This window comes from Hyla sarda, chromosome 3 (genome assembly GCF_029499605.1).
Source record: "Hyla sarda isolate aHylSar1 chromosome 3, aHylSar1.hap1, whole genome shotgun sequence".
Taxonomy (NCBI): domain Eukaryota; kingdom Metazoa; phylum Chordata; class Amphibia; order Anura; family Hylidae; genus Hyla; species Hyla sarda.
In genome coordinates, this window is record NC_079191.1 from 347,569,137 (window position 1) to 347,586,778 (window position 17,642).

The following is a 17,642-nucleotide window of genomic DNA, read 5'->3' on the forward strand; positions in this document are numbered from 1 at the left end:
TTGTTTGGGGAACATTTGGGCAGGGATTTTTGACCACTACAGTTGTCCTTTAAAGGGGTACTCCACTGGAAAATTTTTTTTTTTTTTTATTATCAAATGATGGCAGAAAGTTAAACAGATTTGTAAATTAGTTCTATTTAAAAATCTTAATCCTTCCAGTACTTATCAGCTGCTATATTCTTCACAGGAAGTTATTTTCTTTTTGAATTTCCTTTCTTTCCGACCACAGTGCTCTCTGCTGACACATCTGTCCATTTTAGGAACTCTCCATAGTAAAGGCAAATCCCCATAGAAAACCTCTCCTGCTCTGGACAGTCTCCTAAAATGGACAGAGGTGTCAGCAGAGAGCACTGTGGTCAGACAGAAAGGAAAGAAAAAAAAAAGAAAAAAGAAAAGAACTAGCAGCTGATTTAGAATTTTGTAATAGAAGTAATTTACAACTCTGTTTAACTTTCTGGCTCCAGTTGATTTAAAAATCACTGGAGTACCCCTTTAAGGCCCCATACACAAAGCAAGTTTTCAAACCACCAGCAAGCAATAGTGAAGTAACTGTAACGCTGCAGGTTGGCAACCACTAGAGTACCATGTGTACTGGTTCTTACCAGCGTCGGTGGCATTCTCTGTGCCATGTGTCTGCTGTATTTCCTTGTCTGGTGTGTCTCTTGCTGAGGTTTCTGCTCTTTCCACTAGGGGCCGCGTACAAGCACTGGCTGAGTTTTATACAGCCAGTGTGCAATCCCTAATGGATTCTCCTCCAATCCCAGACAGGCTCTGAATATATAAGTCTGCCACACCTGCTGTTCCAGGCCTCAGCAAAATTGCATTCTGGTTGTGTTATTCTGAATTGCTAAGGTCCCTGAACCCTGTCTTTTGAACCTGAGTTCCTGATCCTGTCTGTTTTCTGTACCTGTGTTCCTGATCCTGCCTGCACATGTAGCCATCTTGGCTAGCTATTCATATAGCAACTGCTAAGCTAATATTCACCTGTTCAGCTCTGCTGCATCTAACGCTATCTTAAGTGTCATTTATCCCCTTCTTGTGGCACAGTCGGTCCACACACGTGGGGTGTTACAATAACAAGCATGTGATTTTCATTTCTAGCTTGTTACCCTGGAAGAGCATGCATCTTCATAGCTTGGTAATGACGAGAGAATTTACTATTCATGCCCACCAAAACAAGTTTAATGGCTCCAGGATTGTCTAGCTAGTGAAAGGTTTTATTAGGTCTTCTACATTTGTACTGGTTAATTATCGTTATGTATGTTATATAGATACAGTGACCCCCGACCTACGATGGCACCGACATACGATCATTTCAACAGACGATGGCCTCTCAGAGGCCATCGCATGTTGAAGGCAGCATCAACATACAATGATTTTGTATGTCGGGGCCATCGCATAAACGGCTATCCGGAAGCGCAGACTGCTTCAGCTACCACCGGATAGCCGTTTACGGTGCCCTGTGGTCCGCTGACGATCACTTACCTGTCCTCGGGGCTCCGGCGCGGCCTCTTCGGGATCCCCTGCATCGTTGGTGCTCTTCATTGTCGTCATCACGTCGCTGCACACGTCATCCAATGGGAGCGGCGTGCGTAGCGACGTGATGGCGGCGATGGAGACCGAGGATCCTGGGGAAGCAGAGGCCTTGCCGGAGCGTCGGGGACACCCCAGGGACGCGGCGACAGCGATGGAGGGTGACATCCAGGGCAGCGGTGACGAGCGGTGACGGTCCGGAGCGGCGGGGACACGTGAGTATAACCTCCAATACCAGTGGTCTTCAACCTGCGGACCTCCAGATGTTGCAAAACTACAGCTTCCAGCATGCCCGGACAGCCGTTGGCTGTCCGGGCATGCTGGGTGTTGTAGTTTTGCAACATCTGGAGGTCCAGAGGTTGTAGACCACTGTCCTATACTTTACATTGTACGGATCCCTCAACATACGATGGTTTCAACAATTTGGAACGGATTACCATCGTATGTTGAGGGACCACTGTATTATATCATGTGATGATTGTTCAATCTCTTTCATTTATAAATCTACAACCAAAGCAAAACTAGGAACATTTGCACAGAAGCTTAAATATCAACTGATGAACTAAATTCAGTTTGCATGTGTGATTATATGTAACAATATGACATTTTCGATTCTAGAAATCTTATTAGATGGGCTGTGCAAGCTTTTTGAAATCGAGAAGTTAATTTTGCACAACATTAACGTACATGAAAGAGAAGGTGAACTCCTCGGTGAGTGCTTACTATAAATTGTAAAAATGTTCATAAATCTTTAGTTGTATTCCCCACAAAATAACAATTCTGGAACATCCTTTAATACTGTAGGTATCATATATATTCTCAACATCTATCTCCAAAGGGAGAGTGAAACATAGGTTGTTGTAAGGCAAGGCTTTACATGGACTATACGTTGCAGATTTTTCATAGCGGAAACCCACACTGTTTCTGAATCTGTGAACAAAATCTGTGGCAGCAAATCTGCACCAAATTGTGTAGATTTGCAGATGTAAATTCCGCACCAATTCCACATTTTGTGCTGCATTTCAAGGCCCATTGACTTCAATGGATTCCGCAGCCGAATTCCGCAAAAATATAAGACCTGACATATTTTTGCGGAGTGCAAAATGGGGAATTTTAGCTGAGGAAAGACCGATGCGGAAATTCTGCAGTGTGAATGGGACTGCAGAATCCCTTTGAAGAGTGTTGGCTATAAATTTATGCAGAACTGAAACGCGGAATTACATGTGGAAATCCATGTGGAAATTCTGGCTTGTGAACATAGCTTAACTTGCCAATGCAACAAATTTAGGAAATAAAGTTGAAAAATAAAGAAAAATTTGAAACGTGATGGCTGCAAAATCGTAAGTTACTTTGCTGATAGGTGTTAACAAAGTCTGCGCTAATCGGTGAAAATAACCTTGTCTTTAACCTATATTGCAGTGGTTCTCAACCTGGGATACAAGTACTCCCAGGGGTCCTTAGCAATTCTCCAGGGGGTACTTGAAAAAAATCAGTAATGGCAGCCACAGCCACTGGTTACTGGTCTGGACCACTTTGAAAGAAATGGTAGGCTGATGTCACTGCACAGAGAAGCAGAGCAGGAGGACAGCAAAGGGGAAGCGTGGGTACTGGGCTGCTGTGGGCAGTAACTACCATCAGCTTTGTTACTCCAATGCCCCTGCAGACCGGGGACCTACTGCTCTGAGCCATAGCAATAGGTCCCCAGACCAGAGGAGCAGTGGAGCACCAAAGTGGGACAGTATGGTGGCCTACAACTATAGATGGAGGCAGTTTGGGTTCCTACAGCTATATTTGGGGGCACAGAGGAGACCTTACAACTTTATGGGGATGCAAAGCGGGTACTATTACTGTGTGTGACAATAAACATGGGGAGTTTGTAAATAGGTGGGTATTGTATTGCAGAAAGAAGCTTACAATGTTTGTTTTGGCTGGTTCTCTTGTATGGGCCAGATAGTGAAGAAAAGAAAAGTAAACGACTCCAGTTAGAGAAGACGTCACCTGTAAATCAGGGAGATGGGGATATAGGGAGAGGAACAGGGGCCCTGTTATAGAGGAAAGTAAAGCATATGAATTATATTATAATCATTACAAAATGTCTCTAATATGGGGGTACAATTTTTTGGGAATGGGCTGTCAAGGGGTACTCAGGCAAAAAAGGTTGAGAACCACTGCTATATTGTTTGTCACAAAATTTTTTGTTGGGCCAGCCAAACATCTTGGAGGCAGCAACGCTTTCACAAGTGCAATACCTCATTCAAACAACTGATCTGAAGATAGGCCATTGTGGTATCCCGGTACCGTATCCTATCCGGTACCTGCGTGTGTGGGTCCCCTTAGCCAGAGTCCCTAGGCTGTCGGGGTCCCCATTGTCTAGTTCACCCCTGGTCACCTCTCATCCAGATAGTTATTGCGCTAACAGTTTATTTAGGAAGCATGTAAATATTATATCAATGTATATAAATATTTAATTACCTGTCTATAGCGTAGCAGGACCTTCGGGTCACGTGGTCAGATGAACTCTGTGGTATTCCTGCTTAAGGACCTTAGGAGTTCCCTGTGACGTAGTCAATCCCATCGCACTGTGTAACAGTGAATGACAGATGTTCGGCCCAATCAGATTCGCCCCGCCCCAGCCCATATAAGGGAGTGGCGGCCATTGTTCGCTCTCTTGTTCCTGGGCAGCCAAGCAGTATGCCTCTCTCTTGTTCCCGGGCTGTCAAACGAGCAGGATCTGCGCAGCTGTCTATCACAGTGAGTTAGGCCTGAGCCTTGCGGCAACGGCTGATATAATCAGGATCGTGAGTGTATCAATCCCTAAGCACTCTGCAGGATCACCGGACCTTATATATCCCCTAAATCCGGACAGATCTGCAATAATTACCCTAAATTCAGAGACTTTAATTTCATTCAATGTCCGCAACAATTGTCAGTCATTGAGATATATAGAGACTGTTTGCCTGAGACTGTTATTGTTCATTGATGTACTGCAAGCATCTAAGTAAAGTTCTTCAAGTTAAAGTTCAACTACTTTGTGGATCTTCAGTCATTTCTTACATGCACCTATCGTTACTGGGAAGGGCGGCGATAGGCCGGAGAATTACCTCAGCATACTAGCCCTCAGCCTGGCGTCTCGAACTATAGGGTTAACATTAACCCCTCATTTACCGAAACAATACCCCCACTACCAACACCCCCCAAGGGCTACCACACCATCATTTTTTTTAAAGACTGGGGAACCCCTTAAACCTTATTACACACATACATTCTGCCGTTAAGGGTGCATGAAGAGGGCTCAGTAGCCAGGCCTCCTGTATTCTCGGTGATCGCAGCAGACAGCCACCAACCAAAGCAGTCACAGAGCGATCTCTGTTGCTGGGTATTTAACCCCTTAAGGACGCTGCCCTTTTTCACTTTAAGGACTGAGCCCTTTTTCGCAATTCTGACCACCGTCGCTTTACAAATTAATAACTCCAAAACGTTTTTACCGAATATTCTGATTCAGATTTTTTTTTTTCGTGACGTATTCTACTTTATTTTGGGGGTAAATTTTCGGCGTTACTTGCATCCTTTTTTGGTGAAAAATCCCCAAATTTCATGAAAATTTAGAAAATTTTGCATTTTTCTAACTTTGAAGCTCTCTACTTGTAAGGAAAATGGATATTCCAGATACATTTTAATTTTTATTCACAAATACAACATGTCGAATTTATGTTGGCATCATAAAATGGACATATTTTTTCTTTTTGGAAAAATTAGAGGGCTTCAAAGTAGAGCAGCAGTTTTCAAAAATGTCATGAAAATTGCAAAATCTGAAGGGACAGATGTTACAGAACTACAATTCCCAGCATGCCTGGGCAGTCTAGGCAAGCTGAGAGTTGTAGTTTGGCAACATCTGGAGGGCTACCATTTGGGCACCACTGTAACAGTGGTCTCCAAACTGTGACCCTCCAGATGTTGCAAAACTACAACTCACAGCATACCCAGACAGCCTTTGGCTGTCTGGGCATGCTGGGAGTTGCAGTTTGGCCTTCCTAGTGGTTGCCACAGTAAAGATCACTTTACTTTCACTTTCATTCCCCCCCCCCCACCATAGTTTCCCTACCTGAGCCAGGATCCAGCAGTCTCCAGCGACGATCGGGTGTCCCCAGGCATCTTCTCCTCCAGGTACCAGCCTGCATCTTCTCCCCATGTTCCCCTCGACATCCTGGGGTGGGCAGAATGGGGGTTGCCATGGCAACCCATTGTCCTGCCCTGCCATTGGTCAGAATCAGTTCTGACCAATGGCAGGGGATAGGAGGAGATCACAGCACTACAACCTCGCTCCTATCCCTCAGGATGATCAGGGCTGTCACTGACAGCTCCGATCATCTCTATTTTCCTGGTGATCGGGTCACCAGAGACCCGATCAGCCTGGAATAGCAGAAAATCGCATGTCTGAATTGACATGCGATTTTCTGCGATCGCTGACATGGGGGGGGGGGGTATCAGGATCCCCCTGGGCGATGTGCTGGGATGCCTGCTGAATGATTTCAGCAGGCATCCCGATCCGGTCCCCATCCGGCTAGCGTCGGGGACCGGAATTCCCACGGGCATATGCCCCACGTCCTTAAGGACTCGGGATGCAGGGCGTATGCATACGCCCAGCATCCTTAAAAGGTTAAAATGCTGACCGCAACATCTAGTGAGTCAGAGACTTAGTCTGGCAGGGAAAAATATTGAACCAATATTTTAATACCTTACTTTTCTAACCTGATTTGCAGCAAGGAGCATTTCACATTTAAAGAAGCTAAAAATGTTGAAATTGTCAGTTCTACCTAACATTGGAAGCTCCATGGAACATGTAGTAAAATCTATTTCAAACTGTGACAACATAACGGAACTTCATCTTATTAACTGCTGTTTGACTTCAACAACATTCATTATTCTTTGTAAGTATCAGAAACATTTTCTTTCCAATTGTTATAAAGCTGGGTACACACAGAGGCGTTTGGCACATAATTTGGCATTTATTATGCACCAAAATACATGTTGCAATACGTGTGCAATGCATGTCTATTGTTTTCAAGGAAATAACACACCATAGTTCATTCCGTGAATTGTGGCACAATTTTTTGAGCGTGCATTTTCAATACTTTCGGAATAAGTGACATGTGAATTATTTTTAGTATTTCCCCCCCAGATATGTGCATCAGACATGCAGGGTGTCAGTTAGCCACATTGAATGGGTCTGATCTGAGTCCGCGGCATCTATTAAAAACATTGTCCAAAGGGTCAAAATACACCACAGAAATCAGAAATTTTACCCTCAGAATTTTTACAATGTATTGCATGTCATATTTTTTTTACCTCAGGAAGCATACCTTTAAAGAGGTACTCCAATGCTCAGCGTTTGGAACAAGGAACAAACTGTTCTGAACGCTAGAGTCAGCGCCGGGAGCTCGTGATGGCATAACCACGCCCTCTCATGACGTCACACCCCACCCCTTCAATGCAAGTCTATGGGAGGGGGAGTGACGCCTCCCTCCCATAGACTTGCAGTGAGGGAGCGGGGCTATGACATCACGTGCTCCTGGTGCTGGCTCCGGCGCTCGGAACAGTTTGTTCCAAATGCTGAGCAGCGGAGTACCCTTTTAAGGTCCCATTCACACTATGGAGCTTCGCATAGAATTTCCATGTGGAAATTCAGCATGGATTTCGCTTGCAACAGCCTCCCATAAATCTCAGTGGGATTCTGCTGCTTAGTTCACTTTCTAATGAACAAGGAAGCGAAACAATGTAGGGATATACACGTTGGTGGTGGGTAAAAGAGCCAGTGGAAGAGTGCTTTTCCAAGTAATGAGCCTTTGATATCTCCTTTCAGTTTTTGATTGACCCCTCACTGTTGGACACTGTTTCTTTCATTTGTGGCCTTTGCTGTGAGTTGTGATTTTTTAGATTGTCCATGGTGCGGTGAGAGCGCATACTTTTGTCTGCCCACATTTACATCTCTCTGTCTATTTTTTAGTTACAATATATATTTTTTAAGGTTTATAGCATTATTTACTCTGTTCTGTGGGAATTTTGGGTATAACATATGTATTTATTTATGACAGCAAACAAGAGAGGTAAGGCACTGTGAAGGACTTGTAGTCCCAAATGGGTGCTCAGCTCCAGGAGACTCGACTCCAGGTCCCAAGTTCCAAACAGCAAGATGAAGAATGAAGCGGCACTCCAAAGGATTCAATCCAAAAAGTGGTGTTTTATTCACCCATCAATGCAAGATGCAAGGTTTCGATGCACAATCAGGATCTTTTTCAAGCATAGTGAATCAGTGTATACAACATACATATACATGGTAGCAATGATGACATCATATCATTAGGGGGGTTGTCCACCCATATAAACAATTACTTTCAAACATCCAAAATAATTCAGAACATACAGTCCAATAAGTTCCATATTCATACCCACATGTGTAAAGTGCATATTCATCACAGATCAGGATACATATATCCCTCTGAACACATGATCACTTCATTCACGGGCGACTCCACTTACTCCCGTTGTTCATACGTCATCATTCGGAAACATGCGGCTAGTGTTTGTAAACAAACCTTCTGCGCAGCAACGGAAGTCGCTTCGCATCAGTGAGCAGCTGCCGTCCTGCGCCCGCATATCGTACAAGACGCTAGTCGCATGGCAATGATCACATGACCACCATCACGTGATCACGGTCATGTGTTTGACCATGTGACCAAAACAAAAGTCATGTAAACAGTTACAGACCTGAATCGCTGAATGACAGTCCTAAAAAGTAAGTATAATGAAACAATAAAGGAAGATTATACTGAAGAAACAGAACAATATGGCAATTAATGTGTGAACTTTCATTTGTAACACTAAATCATTTTCAATAAAGTACCAATGGCCATGCCAACAGGGTATATATTATTATTATTATCTAGTGACATGGTAGGAGGTCAAAAGGGAACATATGCTATTTATTTGAGACTGCATCCATAGGTATCAGCCCTGGGTGTATTTCCCTATAAAAAGGGAAGTACATGTGTCCATGGGGGATACATAACCCTCCATAACCTACATCATCATCCATCATCAGAGGTATGAGATGTGTTCATGGACGGCCAGCCACCAACCACGACCTACACCCTCGTTTCCTCAACTTCTTATTCTAGTGACAATAAAGTGAAAGGTACACCACCTTCCACTGAATCTGTCATGATTAACGAATGTTCCCCCTGTCACCTCCGGTACACCTTAGGAACAAATGAAAATACTTTATATGAAAGGCAATCAGGACTTTATTGAATGAAAAGGAAAACATAATGTCCACAATTGCATTAGGACTACACCGAATTCAGTACATCAGGTCGGCAACAGACATAAAGAAAGGTACTGAATTTCAAGAAAAAATTCTCTGTTCGATGCAGTGGGGGGCATGTGGAGTGGTCCTCTCAGGAAGGATCTGTAACGAGTACAGAAAAAAGAAAGTGTAAGTGATAAATGTGTTATTGTGTATAAACCATAGAAATGACAAAAATACATATACAACTCCCAATATTGAGAGGTACAATGGTAGCACATCTGGTGTACGGTACCCGTTGGGTTAATGGGACTATTCAAAGAGATAGGTTTTAAAGAAAAATCTATATTTAAACCGGCCAGTTTTAGTGTAGTCAATCCACATTCATTCTTTCTGTTTCAACACTTTACTCCTGTCGCCTCCTTTTTTCAAGACTGATACATGATCAATAATGGTAAATTTTATCTGATCTACACGGTGGTTACATTCAAGAAGGTATTTTCTTGAATGTTACCACTGTGTAGATCGGTTAAAATTTTTATTCTTGAAATTCAGTACCTTTCTTTATGTCTGTTGCCGACCTGATGTACTGAATTCGGTGTAGTCCTAATGCAAATAGGGACATAATGTTTTCCTTTTCATTCAATAAAGTCCTGATTGCCTTTCATATATAGTATTTTCCCTTGTTCCTAAGGTGTACCGGAGGTGACAGGGGGAACATTCGTTAATGATGACAGATTCAAGTGATCATTGCCATGTGACTAGCGTTTTATACCCTATGCGGGTGCAGGACTGCAGCCGCTCACTGATGCAAAGCGACTTCTGTAGCTGCGCAGAAGGTTTGTTTACAAACACTAGCCGCATGTTTCCAGATGATGACGTATGAACAACGGGGGTAAGTGGAGTCACCCGTGAATGAAGTGATCATGTGTTCAGAGTGATATATGTATCCTGATCTGTGATGAATATGCACTTTACACATGTGGGTATGAATATGGAACTTATTGGACTGTATGTTCTGCATTATTTTGGATGTTTGAAAGTAATTGTTTATATGGGTGGACACACCCCCTAATGATATGATGTCATCATTGCTACCATGCATAGTGAATCAGTGTATACAACATACCCACATGTGTTAAGTGCATATTGTTACGCCGAGCGCTCCGGGTCCCTGCTCCTCCCCGGACCGCTCGCGGTGTTCTCCTCTCTGCAGTGCCCCGGTCAGACCCGCTGACCGGGAGCGCTGCACTGTCTCTGCTGGCGGGGATGCGATCCGCGTAGCAGGACGCGCCCGCCCGTGGGTCGCATCCCAATCCACTCACCTGTCCCGTTCCCCGGCTGTCACGTCCCGTCACGCCCGGCCCCGCTATCTAGGGCGCGCGCATGCCGACTCTCTGAGATTTAAAGGGCCAGTGCACCACTAATTGGTGCCTGGCCCAATCAGTGTCAATCACTTCCAGGGTTATAAAAACCCACTTCCCCTTCCTGTCCCTGCCGGATCTTGTTGCCTTAGTGCCCTGAGAAAACGTTTTAGTGTGTTCCCAAGCCTGTGTACCCAGACCTTCTGCTGTTGCCCCTGACTACGACTCTTGCTGCCTGGCCTGACCTTCTGCTACGTCCGACCTTTCTCTTGCCTTGTCCCTGTGTACCGCGCCTGTCTCAGCTGTCAGTGAGGTTGAATCGCTATCGGGTGGAACGACCTGGGGGTTACCTGCCGCTGCAAGTCCATCCCGCTTTGCGGCAGGCTCTGGGGAAAACCAGTAACCCCTTAGATTCCGTTTCCCTGGTATGGCCCATGCCATCACCTCACTGACACAGAGGATCCACCTCCAGTGTCCTCGCTGCATACCAGTCCGGATCCTGACACATATGTTGTATACACTGATTCACTATGCACTGATTGTTGTATACACTGATTCACAATGCATGAAAAAGATCCTGATTGTGGATCGAAACATTGCATCTTGCACTGATGGGTGAATAAAACACCACTTTTTGGATTGAATCCTTTGGAGTGCCGCTTCATTCTTCATTTTGCTGTAATAATTTATGCATGCAAGTATTGGAGCTTTTACTGATATATTGTATTTCATTAGACTAGGCACAGGTTTACATTTGAGCATCCCTGCATAGGCTTGGAGAATTTGTCAGGGGGTGGTGGTGGTGGTGGGGGTCCCCTCTAAATCCTATAGATACCGTGGTCAGTACTGGGATCCTGGCTGTGTTTGACAACCGGGTCTGGCTGCTAATCTCCTGGGTCACGCCCCACACTGCAGGAGATAGGCAGGACGTGTGCATAGTCCATTCACCTGAACATACCACATGATAAGATGTAAACATAGGTTCTGGGTAGGGAAGGGGTTAAATGGGTTTTTGTAAGAAAAAATATTGATGGTCTATCCTCAGGATAGGCCATGAATATCTGATTGGGGGGTGTTGATACCAGATTTTGTACAGGCCATGCTGGGTTACCATTGATCCCATTGAATGAAGCTTAACTTTTGCACCAGGATTTATGATATTTTATCTATGGCCCTGGGTATGTTTAATGTATTCAGTAGATATTGTTATATATTTCTACAGCACAGATTCTAGAAAAATTCACAAACCTTGAAATTCTTGACCTGTCTGATAACATTCTGGAAGATGAAGGGAACCTATCAATGGAAGTGTTTGGCAAGTATCTACAGTGTATGTTTTGCTGTTTTGAGGTGAAACAAAAATGCTAAACTACTAAATTCATCTTCCAGGTCAAACATTGACTCGTCTGCCGTCACTCACAACCCTTTTACTACCTGGAGGCATAAATGTTAAGTGTGGACTGGATACTCTGATGGATCACCTTAAAGGACTTTCAAAACTGTCCAAGCTTTCCTTTAGGAGGTGGAACATGACAGATGATGATGTGATTAAGTTAGGTGAGTATAATGTTATATTGTTTAACAGGCATGTCTCCATTAATAAAAATATGTTGACTTATGACTATACACGCAAATGTAAAATGCTATTTATCTGTAGGTTTAAAGGGGTTAAGAGGGCACTAAAAATTGATGAACCATCCTCAGCTATAAATACTAGATAACTGAGGGGTCTGATTCTTAAAACATGGATTTAAAGGGGTACTCCGGTGTCAAACAATAAAAAAAAAAAACTACGAGAAAGTTATACAGATTTGAAAATTACTTCCATTTAAAAATCTTAATCCTTCCAGTACTTATCAGCTGCTATATGCTCCACAGGAAGTTCTTTTCTTTTTGAATTTCTTTTCTCCCTGACCACAGTGCTCTCTGCTGACACCTCTGTCCATTTTAGGAACTGTCCAGAGTAGGAGCAAATCCCCATAGCAAACATATCCTGCTCTGGACAGTTCCTAGAATGGACAGAAGTGTCAGCAGAGAGCACTGTGGTCAGACAGAAAGGAAATTCAAAAAGAAAATAACTTCCTGTGGAGCATACAGCAGCTGAGAAGTACTGGAAGGATTACGATTTTTAAATAGAGGTAATTTGCAAATCTGTTTAACTTTCTCGCACCAGTTGATTTAAGCATTTTTTTCCCCAGTGAAGTACCTTTAAAGGGGTACTCTGGTGTAAAAAAATTTTTGAAAAAAAAAAGAAACTGGTGCAAGAAAGTTATACAGATTTGAAAATGACTTCTATTTAAAAATGTTAATCCTTCCAGTACTTATCAGCTGTTGTATACTACAGAGGAAGTTCTTTTCTTTCTGGATTTCTTATTCAGTCTGACCATAGTGCTCTCTGCTGACACCTCTGTCCGTATCAGGAACTGTCCAGAGCAGGAGAGGTTTGCTATGGGGATTTGTATGTACTCTGGACAGCTCATGACATGGACAGAGGTGGCAGCAGAGAGCACTGTGGTCAGACTGAAAAGAATTCCAGAAAGAAATACAACTTCCTGTGGAGCATACAGAAACTGATAAGTACTGGGAGGATTAAGATTTTTAAAATTGAAGTAATTTACAAATTACCAGTGGATTTTGTAAAAATAGTTTTCCATTAGAGTACCCCTTTATTAAAAGAGGCTGCATTGGTTCAAACTGGGAGTCAGACCTCCACCAATATAAAATTCATGGCTTATCCTGAAAATAGGCCATTTTTAATACCTGGATAATCCCTTTGCAACCTTGTTGCAGCTAAATATTTTTGACACCTGTTAGTGAGATAACCCCTGTCCTGATCACACACTTATTACCTACAGTAAGCTGTGTATAGATGATGAGTTTTGACTATGGGAAACTTCTTTAAAGAGTACCTGTCAGATCACACACAAAAAAATATATGTCGTATGTTACTCAGGACCTTATTCTGCCCATGTACCTCTAATTTTTATGCCTTTGTCACCTATATTTTTCATAAAAATCCCTCTTTTCATCAGCACACAGTGTTAGAAATCCTCTTAGGAGAAGGGGGTGTGTCCCTCCTTGTGGTGATGGGAGGTAATTGGTTGTCTGCTCATGCAGCCTTGTCCATGACTCATCTCTTGTCCATGACTCAAGGACAAGCACTGATGCTGCTGCAGGACTTGTTAGTTTCCCAGTAGGTACGGGGACCCCTACTGGTGGGATTTTCAGGAGCCATTTTCTTTATTAAATATTCAAAAAACTTTAAACAACCATATTACAAAAGGTCTTTAAGTTTAATCAGTAACAACATATACATTTGTTTGAATCTGACAGTGCCCATTTAAATCAGGTTCCAGCTACAGTACATAACAGTATGATACAGAAAGCTGCAGCTCCAACGTGCTATAAAATGTATATTTATATAAAAAATTATTTCTTCTTTTTTCTAACAGCTGCTCATTTTACAAACAATTTTGGACAGCTTGAATTTTTGGACCTATCATATAATTTTATAAGTGGTGATGGCTGGATCTGTCTAATTCAAGCCCTTCGAAACTTTAAGAACTTAAAGCATTTTGATCTGAGCACGGAGGGAACCTTCAATCCAATTGGTGATGTTTTACAGACTCTGTGCTCTGTAGTGGAGGTGCTGCCATGTTTATCGTCATTGAAACTGGATAACTGGGAACTTGATGATATTGACATTGGCAAAATGAAGAACATGAAATTGATTCACAGAGAAGGTGAAACATTTGAACACTTTTTCCTAGTTGAAAAGAATTGAAAAAAGCAAAGTACAGGACCTATGAAGATGCTTAAGCCTGTAAGGATCAAACCTATTATTGTGGACACTGGACGCTATTGCAAAAAAAAAAAAAAAACATATATATATATATATATATATATATATATATATATATATATATATATTATGAAATCATGTTTTACGAAATAAAACATTTAAAATTATTTTTTTAAATTATTGTAGCATTTGTCTTTTGCTACATGTACTGAATGAGCTGGAAAAGTCCCACATAGAGCTGAGGAAGAACTTTAAACAGTGCTTGCAGCGTGTTCAGGGGTCAAGTCCTGGTCCTGCTAATTGGAACAGCGTTACTGCTGTGGGAAAAGTGCAGGAACTCAGTTCCCTTGTGTTCCTGTAGGAATTGAGCCCTGGGAGTGTTCAGTCATGTGGGAAGGGATTTGGAGGCTTTTAGTTACTCTTGTTACACCCTCTTTCCACAATACCACAATTTGAAGCTTATGCAAAAAAAAAAAAAACAGGCAGTGTACATCTAGTGAAACCCGCAGGGACAAAAATAGTAAATGGTAAGGTGGCCGCTTACCAGATATGGTTGGGCTCGGTGCATAACACCTCTCCAGACATGTAACAGCAATACGATCGGTCGTCACGCCCCCTCCCATAGACTTGCACAGCGGGAGCAGGTGTGATGTCACATGGGGGCGGAGTCGTGATGTCACGATACTCCGGCCCCGTGGTCGCCACCCGGCTGTTTGTGAGCTGGCACCGTGGCGTGCAGCTCAAACAGGTCGGTGGTGAATACAAGATTGCGGGGGTCCCCAGCGGCGAGACCCCCACGGTGAGACATCTTTTCCCCTATCCTTTGGAGAGGGGATAAGATGCCTCAGGACCGGAATACCCCTTTAATGATAATAGTATGCTATATGGACAGAAAGCAAGTCAGAAATATATTTCAAGTAAAGAAACTTATCAAGCTTAATCAAAATCAAATAAAAATCTAACAGCAGGTGGCACTATTGTACAACATTTTTAGAAATAAAATCAGCAATATTTCATAAAATGACCCAAAACAGTTATCATACACTTATTTTACAGCTAGTATAATGAAATTAACCTACATGTAAATTGTCAGGTGTTTTTCCACTGAATTCAATGCAATTCAGTTAAAAAACAAATTAACATTTTTTTAATGGTCCGGATGGTCAGTTTCCTTTTTTTTTTTTAAATTTACTTTGTAGTAAATACATAATCCACAGAAGTGGCACAAAACATTGTAGAATAGCTGAACATTTTGGCTTCATGAAAATATCCCTTAGACAAAGAAAGAAAACACTACAGTAGAACTCAAATCATAGAAAAACTCCCAAGTTTATATAGGAAATATGGACAGCCAGTGGATAAATAGATAGATACGGAAGATATAAATATATATATATATATATATATATATATATATATATATATATATATATATTTTTTTTTTTACAGTAGTCAAATATAATTTGGAGCAATTCCCATATTCAGTATAAATGTGTTCTTAATATTCCCAAGGAGTTTGTTGATAGGATTATGGGTATGACTGCAAGGTTTGTAGATAACATTGCATTGGATGGCTAATTCTTGCTTTGGAGGGGAGCCTGAACTAACTAGGCTAAAGAGTAAATCCCAAACAGTAGCACATGTAAACTTTGAGAAGATTAGGGATTTTATTCTACTTATTGCTAATTAAAATTCTTAAAAAGGGATTTTGGCTCAGGCTATGACTAACCTGCCTAACAGGAGGTGACAGTTCTCTTAATTCATATTTTGTTGGACATGTGACAAGTATTCTCTGTTCACTTCTACTTGCTAAAACCATGCTAGCACGCAAAAGGCTCATTACCTTATTTGTTGCATGCAAACATGGCGGTAATACTGAGGTATCAGACTCTATTTAGATTATCTGCTTACTGGGGATCATTGTAGACAGAAAGCATTTGGTACTTGAAATGAACCTGATGTTTGATAGATTTAGATTGTACAGGGTACCCCAGGTAGTGATCCGTTGTTCTACAGCATTTATAGAGGTAATAAAACATGGATATGTAGCATGCTGTGACACCCATGTGATGTGCACCAGTTAAGAATATGTCCATTGTGTAAATATGTTTTGTGCTACATTTGCTGCAATATTATGTATTGCATTCAAGGGGAAGATTTATCAAAACCTGTGCAGAGGAAAAGCTGAACAGTTGCCCATAACATCCAATTAGATAGCTTATTTAAACTTTTAAAAAGACCTCTGAAAAATAATAGAAGAAATCGGATTGGTTGATATGGGCAATTGGTCAACTTTTCCTCTGCAGATTTTGATAACTCTCCCCCAAAGGTGTGCAGCCAATATAATATTAAAGTTCTCACCAGAGAATGGAAAAATTTGGTTTGTCAGGCTTGCAGAACTTTTGGAAAATTTTCGTTTTGCGTCAAACTAGTTCTCAGCAAACCGGCAATGAAATAAGCCTCAAAACACATATATAACATTGCCTATGAGCGCTAAAGCCCTATGTAACACTGCTAGGAATGTATTCAAGAGAGTGGTTTTAAGGCTAAGATAATGTCCAAGCAGGGCCGGCCTTTGGGGTGTACGAGCTGTGTGGCCGCACAGGGCGCCATAGCAACAGGGGCGCCAGGCGGCCAACACAGCTCACAGTGTAACAGGCTGGTGTGAGGTGGAATTTTGCACCCCTGTGAAAACTTGCATCCGTTCCTCCCTCAGCCCTCCCGAAGCTAGAGCTGGGGGAGGGCAGAGAAAGGGGAGAGAAGAGGTACACGCCCCCTCCCTCATCTCCCCTCCCTTAGCTCGGGAGGACCCAGGTCTCCATGGGGAGAGAGTACACACCCTCTCCCTCATCTCCCCGAGCTCGGGAGGACGCAGGTCTTTACGGGGAGAAAAAAGCCAGAGCAGGGGGAGAGAGGAGGAGCACGGCTCCCGCATCTCCCCTCCCCTCGGAGGACGCAGGTCTGCATGGGGAGAAAGAAGCCAGAGTAGTGCTCCTCATCTTCCCTGCCTGAGCTCTGTCTGTGTTTACTGAACAGGATAACAAAGTACACGGGCTGGGGATTCATACACTGCAGGGACTGGGGAATAAATCTCTGACTGGGGATGATTTCTATGTGAGAAGGGGGGGGGGGGGCACATGCTGGGAGTTGTAGTCCCTGTTATGTGTGTGTATGCTAGTGTTTCCCAACCAGGGAATGCTGGGAGTTGTAGTCCCTGTTATGTGTGTGTGTGTATAGTACTATAAAGAAAAAAAAAAGGCAGAGCCTCCCATAGGACAGTACGTCTGAAAATCCGAAACCCTAGGATGCCAATATTTTATCACTTACCAAAAATCCACAAAGACCCTGTTAACCCCCCTGGTCGTCCCATCATCTCGGGAATCAACTCTATCACCAGCAATCTATCAAACTATATAGATATCCAGTTACAAAAATATGTCACAAAACTCCCATCATATCTTAAGGACACACCCACCCTCATCGAACTACTCAAACCCCTCAACTGGAAAACTGGTTACCAATGGGCTACCCTGGATGTGTCTGCTCTATATTCTAACATCCCACATAAACATGGACTTGATGTTATAACTAGAGATGAGCGAACTTTTGAAAAATTTGATTCGGTCGATTCGCCGAATTT

General features: G+C 42.7%; 1 protein-coding gene across 2 annotated transcripts in view; it reads left to right on the forward strand.

Annotated features, from left to right (window-relative positions):
• The window catches only part of NLRC4 (NLR family CARD domain containing 4), a 52,436-nt gene extending 38,382 nt beyond the window's left edge, over nt 1-14,054 (forward strand). For both annotated transcript variants that reach the window (XM_056563372.1, XM_056563373.1), the window contains 5 exons: nt 2,152-2,244; nt 6,294-6,461; nt 11,423-11,515; nt 11,590-11,757; nt 13,653-14,054. In XM_056563372.1, the coding sequence (XP_056419347.1) occupies nt 2,152-2,244; nt 6,294-6,461; nt 11,423-11,515; nt 11,590-11,757; nt 13,653-13,984 (854 nt within the window). In that variant the 3' untranslated portion in view covers nt 13,985-14,054. The remainder of the gene's footprint in view (nt 1-2,151; nt 2,245-6,293; nt 6,462-11,422; nt 11,516-11,589; nt 11,758-13,652) is intronic.
• The last annotated feature ends 3,588 nt before the right edge of the window (nt 14,055-17,642 follow it).